Raw genomic sequence first — 6,988 nt, 5'->3', positions numbered from 1 at the left:
CCGAGGGCGCTCCCTGCCCCGTGACCCCTGTGGTCGCCCGCAGCCGGGGCTGCCCGAGGGGGGAAAGAGACCGTGAGCAGCGGGTGGGCAGAGCGTTGGGACAGGGCACGGGAACGTTGTGCCTCGGGGCGTCTTTCCTCGTCGCCCCTTAAGGTTTCGTTCTTGCGATGGGCACCCCTGACCCTCACACCTCCGAGAGGTGCCCCAAATCCGCCAAGAAAATCCATTCTCTTAAGTCAGTTCTCCTGGAAGGGAATCAGAGAGCCCGAACTTGTGGTCTAGAAAGAGCCCTCTCCTGCTAGGCCTCTGTGGAAAGTTCTGGAAAACTGGATTTACAATATTTTTATCTCTCTGGCTGGGAACTTATATGCCTTGATGTGGTCAACTTTTCGAAACCAAGGTGTGGATTTCCCCCAGAGGTTCGTCACAGCCCGAGATGCCCCCTGCGTGTACTGAGGGAAGCAATGAGGGGCACAGGGCCTTAGCCTTGGCTCTGGGAAAGCCCCGTCATCTCTGTTTGTGTGGCTTCCCAGGGCAAAGAGAACCAGGCCCAGGATGCCAACCAGACCATGTGCAGGATGAGGGTACAAAACAAGTGGCCTTACTTCCAAGGAGAATTCCTATTCGTAAGGACCCTATAGGACAGAGTAGAACTGCACCTTTGGGTTCCCAAGGTTGTAAACCTTTACAAGGGTAAAATGCCTCTCCGTCTCCCATGGCACAGCTGGTGGGTTCAAACTGCTGACTTTGTGGTTAGTAGTCCAATTTATAACCCACAATGCCAGGGGGCTCTTGTTGGTGTCCGGCAGGCTCTGCAAACAGTGTTGGTTGCAAACCCCCTTTTGTGAACATTTGCGCATGAGCCACCGCCATGTCTCTGTAGTTAGAGCTGCACTGGAGTTCCTGGGTGGTGCCTGGCTACACGCTCCGCCGTGTGAGTCCACGCAGAAGCTCCTGGAGAGAAATGCCTGGAAATATACTTCTGAAAATCAGGGATTGAAAAACCCTCTGGAACCCAGTTCTGCTCTGCCACACATGGGGTCGCCATGAGTTGAAGTGGACCCAACATCAACTAGTTTTATTTTATTAACATGAATAGTGCATTAAAAAAAAGAGAGGGGACCCTCAACAAAATGGAGGGACACATCAACCACAACAATGAGCTCAAATATAGCGACGGTGAGGAGGGTGCAGGACGGGCAGTTTTTCATTCTGTTGTACACAGGGTCGGTGTGCGCAGGAGCTACCTTGACAGTACCTGAGAACATGCACAGTGCATTATGAAAGGGAGACAAATAAAAAATGTAAAAGGCAAAAATAGCCAGCTCTGTAAAAGCCCTAATATTTTCATTGTGCACTCTACTGGGATACCTTGTGGTACTGACACTTGGGGTGTGGTCACCCCCTCTCTGGGGACTGCTTTGTAGAGAATCCAAGCTGTCACAGCCTTGGGTACCTAAAGCCCAAGGCATCCAGGGATTGCCATTGCTTGATCTTGGCCAAGAGTTCAGAGCTGCTCCTGGACAGCCTCGGGGTATTTACTTGATGAGAGCCAGACACACATGGAGATATTTGTTCAGCAGAGTAGGGCATTGTGTTCACCGACCTGGCAGTCATTATTTCCGGCCTGTGGCTTATCCTGTCACCCAGCGTGTCTCTGATGGACATCTGCAAAGGATAGTTCCTGCCTGCACACACTGAAATCTCAGGAACCCTCTGTTATCTCCTGTGTGGTGGTGGTCAGGGGACCTCCAGGTGGTTCTGGCTCCACGGTGGCCTTATGTGCAACAGAGCAACATGCTGCCTGGCCCGTGCCAGCCTCACAGTCATTGAGCCCATTGTTACAGCCACTACAGTGCCAGTCCATCTTGAGGGTCTTTGACAAGGCGTGATGTCCTTCTGCAGGGACAGTCGCTCCTGATAATATGCCCAGTGTCTCACCATCCTCAATTCTAAGGCACATTCTGGCTGTACTTTTTCCAACACGGATTCCGTTCATTCTTCTGACAGACCATGGCACATTGACTATTCTTTGCCAACACTATTATTCAAAGGCATTGATTCTATGGTCTTCCTTATTCATTGCTTTCACAGATGTCTGAGGCAATGAAAAATATCCATGACTTGGGTCCTAGTCTTCAAAGCGACATCTTTGCTTTTTAACACTTTAAAGTGATCTTTTGCAGCAGATTTGCCCACTGCAGTACATCATTTGATTTCCCTTTGCAAGGGACTCCTTAGGGGCAGGTGATTTAAGGAGGCGCTGGCCGTTGGGAATGGACCTCCCACGATTGTTTATGGCAGAAGGCTATTCCTCACCCAAGGGCACTGGGGGAGATGGAACCCAGGCTACCCAAAGCCCATCCACCTGCAGCATATGGCTGCCCAGGTCACCCAGGGCATTGCCATCCAGGTGGTAATTCAGGAAGCAGGAAAATGGAGGGTCAGTCCGGTAGGTGCTGTGGATCAGGCCCAGAAGTAGCGGGATGCCTCTCACCCAGAGCCATGACTGCACCATGACTGTGAGGGAGGCCGGGGATAGCATCTAGACCAACAACCTGTAGAGCAGCGGTTCCCAACTTGTGGGTCTCCACCCCTTTGGAGGTGGAACAAACCTTTCACAGGGGTCACCTGATTCATAACAAACAATAGCAAAATGACAGTGATGAAGTAGCAACGGAAATAATTTGATGTTTGGGGGTCACCACCCCATGAGGAACTGTATGAAAGGGTCGCGGTTTTAGGAAGGTTGAGAACCGCTGCTCTAGAGGAAAGGAAGATAGACTCCGCAGAGAAGTAGCTGGACTCTGATGAAGAGGAATTGCTTTGGCTGCCAGAGGAGACCACGGCTCCCCCTGGAGCCCCGTTCTAATTGTCCCTGGAGGTCAAGCTTTACTTTTTCCTGACAAGAGGTCTGTTACGTGTGAATCCATTTGACAATGTGGCTTCAGAACAAGTGGGTCAAACTCTTTAGTGTCCATTTGTTTTACTTTTTAAAAAAATGTGTTTTACTTTCTTAGCTCTGTAGCTGCAGGATGAAAATTCCTCTTTTTAACCATGCCTTGAGTCAAGAATTCGGACTGTTAACTTGTCTTTTTTTCCCCCTGAAGTTGTTCAGAGCTATTAGTACAGCCACCCTGCCCAAGAGCCCTTGACTTTGGCCTGATCATTATACCCTCCTGTGGCAAGGGGCCCAGAGGCCCTGAAAGCCTCCCCTTTGATGGGTGCTTTGTTGTGGGGACCATGGGATTAACTGTCTCAGCATGGCATCTCAGGGGCTGCTGGTGGCCTGTCCCTTAATGCGGCCAATGCCCCTGGCATTTACCAGCCACAGATTGCCCCACTTCCCGTAGGACTTCTTGCTTCATCTACACCTGCTGCCTATTTTTACATCCGTCAGGGTTCTCAGTTTTAAGCAGCAGAAACGGATTCTGGCGACTCTAAGCAGAAGGAATTTGTTGAAGATACTGGTTAGCTCCAGAAGCTCTGGAAGGATGGAGACAGGACTGGCCAACAGGACTTGGCTCTGCTTGTAGGCGGGTTCACTGGGCAGCTCTGAGTGTCAGACTTCTTGGGGTCATGTGGGTGTTGGGAAGCAAGGCACTGAGATTTCACCCAGCCCCTCCTCCTGTTCCGCAACCCCTGGACCCATGCAGTAACCCTCCTGTAAGATGAGGATCCCAGTAGCATTTGTCTTGGGAGGATTTAACGAGATAATGGATGTAAAGTTTGTAGCACAAATAGCAGGAGCTGTTAGCTGCTGGCTGCCATCTTTAGGTTGAGGATACAAGACCCTTGCCCTTCTTCCTGGGAACCCAGTGGAAAGGAGTGAAGCATACTGCATTTAGCTGATGGATTCAGGGTGGACATGTTTGGGAGTCGGGTAGACTGTGGAGACTAGTTGTTCAACCTGTCCACCCACCCTCTCCCTCATGTCCTTGTTCAGAGCCATTTCCCTGGCCTCTCTCATTCTTCTGCTTGCCTGCCCATCTCCCCTGCCTTTGACTCATATGTTGTCATGACTCCCATCCACTAGTGGACTTGTCCACGTTCCACGGAGCCAGGCACTCCAGGCTGGGGAAACCAAGAGAGAATGTCATCGGAAGTTTGTTTGGGGGTCTCTGTGAGAGATGAGTAGGGAGCAAAGCCTGATGACCTTCTGCTCTGTCTGCTTGCAATTGGGTCAGGGCCTATTCTGAGCTGCAGGTGGCCAGCGCCCAGGAAGATGCCACACTGGGTGTGGTTTGCTGTTGGTGGTGATGGGCTCTTTGGAGCTGCTCAGACCTCCGCCAGCCCACTTTATGATGGTGGGCTCGCTTCCAGACTGCTGATTGGGCTTCAGGGTAGTCTTCCTGCTCAACCCACCACCTGGCCCTGTGGTCGAGCCTCGTGAGCGTGATGCGAGCTGCCTGCCTTTTCCTTTTTCTGAGCAGTCATTGCTCAGTCTGTGAAGGTTCAGCGTTGGCAACGAATGCTCTGGTGAATAGTGCTGTGATGAACATGGGCATGGGTGTGCTGTGTTCTTGATTTCTGTAGGGTATATACACCAAGGAGCTTGGTTGGCGGGTCAGTTGGTATTTCTGTTTCTCTGTGTGATGGAACAGGTGAGACGCTTTTCCAAATATGAACGTTTGGGGAAACCTATAGCAAGTCCCTTGGTCCCATTTTTCCAGCAGCATGTGGTCACTGCATGTTTCTATGTCATAATATGGTCATTCTTAAAATACTTGAAAATGTTCCCATCCCAGAAAACCAAACCCTCTGCCACTGAACCAACCCTAACGCACAGCAACCTTATAGGACAGAGTAGAGCTTCTTGCTAAAGTCTCCGAGGCTGTAAAATGATGAGATCAGAACACCTCCTTTTTTGCTCTGAGCAGCCGGTGGGTTCATACTGCTGGCCTCTCTCGGTTGGCAGCTGAACACACAGCCAACTCAGCCACCATGGCCTGACTCCCCTTGTAGCAGACAACAGTCAACATCACTGTTACATGCCCTGGAAAACCATGAAGTCCTGTGACTGGGAGGGTATTTGCTTCATTGTTGCGGTTGGGACCAAACCAGAAGCCTCTCAGAGGTGGGCCTGGAACTCATGCCATCTTGTGTCGGGCAGGCTGTCCATCCGAGGGCTGCCATTCTCTGCACTATGAAAGGACTTTGTAAAAAGTGCTCCCTCGGCCTCACCCTCTGGCTGCCCAGGCTCTTTGAGATGCAGCCAGGCAGGGGCTTAGCCGAGAGGCAGGTGGGCGTGGGCATGGCATCGGGCAGGTGGGCGGGTAGAGGCTTCTGTCCGGCCCTGTCCCAGCGGGCAGCAGCAGGACGCCGGGAACGATCCCAATCACCACTTGTATCTCACCCTCGGGTCTGCTCTCCTGTTCTCGCTTTAGATCTGGACATGGCCCGAGAGCTCAGGCCCGGCCAGGCCCGGCCTGGCCCGAAGAGACAGCGTGGCACCATCTTCTGGTGAGTCCCATCTGTTTGGGGGAGACACCTGAACTGACCCAGCCCCTGCCAGCGAGACCGGCTTGTTTGGGGCTCTGTGCTTCACTGCACGCCGGACCGGGCCAAGACTGCCTGCTCCTGCCCTGGGGTACCTGAGCAGAGCCCTTGTCCCCTGGCTCAAGGGGATGGCACACTCTCCATGGTGCCTGCTAGCTAACATCACCCAATCACCATCCCCCTGCCACAAGCCCAGGGTTTGGGTCCTCTTGGGCAGCCTTTGTCCAGTGCAGACATTTGCGAAGCAGCAAAGGGAAACGTTTCTGGATGAGCTCTTGGCCCTACCTTGGGAAGCAGGAAGCCACTCTCAAGAAATCAAGGGGACTAATGGGACTATGGCTTGTAATACTGTCTGTAAGAGCTCCTAGTAAAATGTTCAGAAAACAAAAGAAAAAGAAATCCAGGAACATCTTCAGAAATAGCAGTGCCACAGCTACAATAAGGGTCTATATGCAGCCTCTTGGCCCCTTACCCTCTCAGCTACTGCCAGGCCCAATTTCGGGCAGTTAGATAGTTTCTGTTGGGCTGTGGTGGGAGGCAGGGCAGTGGGTCCCAGGACTGTTGGGAACAGCACTTCCAGAAGGGCGAGACTGGGTTTCTGCTGGGTGTTTGCTGTGGCTCTTCTCCTTGGAAAGGGGGCTGACGGAGCCTGGTTTAGGCAGGTTGGCAAGTCTCTATCTCCAGTGGCTTGAGGGGGAGCCACCTGGCAGCAGCCAGGTGAGCCCACATTAACCTGAGATGTACCTGTGTGGAAACCTTGCCCTGGCTTCTGTGAGGGGTTGATTGGTGGAGGTGGACCCGAGGGGACCCCTTGAGGGTGACTTGCAGTCCTTCAGAGGTGCACCTCTTGAGTGATGGAGAGCTGAAGGTTCCCATCCCAGGGGTGAGGCTCTGGCCTAGGGGTCTGTCTGCCCGTGCTGTTTTTTGCGATTTTCTGGCCACCAAGAGGTTCTTTCTCTGAGTTACCTCATGCGTTTGTTGAAGTGGTCACTTTTTCAGGCTTCGTGAACTCCAGCCTCAATCATTCGTTCCAGGCACTTCCTTGCTCCCGGGGGCCACTGAGCGCAATGGGGAGCATGATTCCATGCAGCTGGGCAGCCAGGGCCTAACCCTAACCCTAACCCCCTCTAGCTCCAAGTGACATAGTTGGGGGTCAAGCACTCCTCCAGGGGCTAGGGCTGCAGTGAGAGGGCCCCTTGGGCAGTGCCAACACAAGGGAGGTAAGGGTGGGCTCTGGGGGGCACTGGGCTGCTGGGGGAGCCTTCCAGAACTGCTCAAGGTCTGGTCATGTGATTTGGGGCTCAAAGTGGAATTTGCCACATGGAGGAAAAGGTCCCCTCTCCCCACCCTATAACCGGGCCTTGGGGACACTTGAGAGGGTAGCTTGGCCCCACCCACGGCGCCCTCCACCTGCACCCACGGCGCCCTCTACCTGTGTGTCTCTGTCCCTTTTTGTGGGCATCCGGGCTTGCAGACTGTACCCATTAGC

The 6,988-nt window shown here is 52.9% G+C and overlaps 1 protein-coding gene across 2 annotated transcripts in view; it reads left to right on the top strand.

The window, feature by feature from the left end:
- Nucleotides 1-5,382: 5,382 nt before the first annotated feature.
- Nucleotides 5,383-6,988, top strand: part of LOC101653033 (RNA-binding Raly-like protein) — a 5,093-nt gene continuing 3,487 nt past the window's right edge. The window contains exon 1 of one of the 2 annotated variants that reach the window (XM_004704798.2): nucleotides 5,383-5,463. In XM_004704798.2, coding sequence (XP_004704855.2) covers nucleotides 5,396-5,463 — 68 coding nt within the window. In that variant the 5' untranslated portion in view covers nucleotides 5,383-5,395. The remainder of the gene's footprint in view (nucleotides 5,464-6,988) is intronic. The other variant, XM_045293729.1, reaches the window with a different exon arrangement.

The sequence above is a fragment of the Echinops telfairi genome, unplaced genomic scaffold (genome assembly GCF_000313985.2).
Source record: "Echinops telfairi isolate 266 unplaced genomic scaffold, ASM31398v2 ScPeMD7_2291;HRSCAF=2852, whole genome shotgun sequence".
Classification (NCBI taxonomy): Eukaryota; Metazoa; Chordata; class Mammalia; order Afrosoricida; family Tenrecidae; genus Echinops; species Echinops telfairi.
Note: the sequence above shows the minus strand (reverse complement) of the source record. Positions and strands in the feature narration are given on the sequence as shown.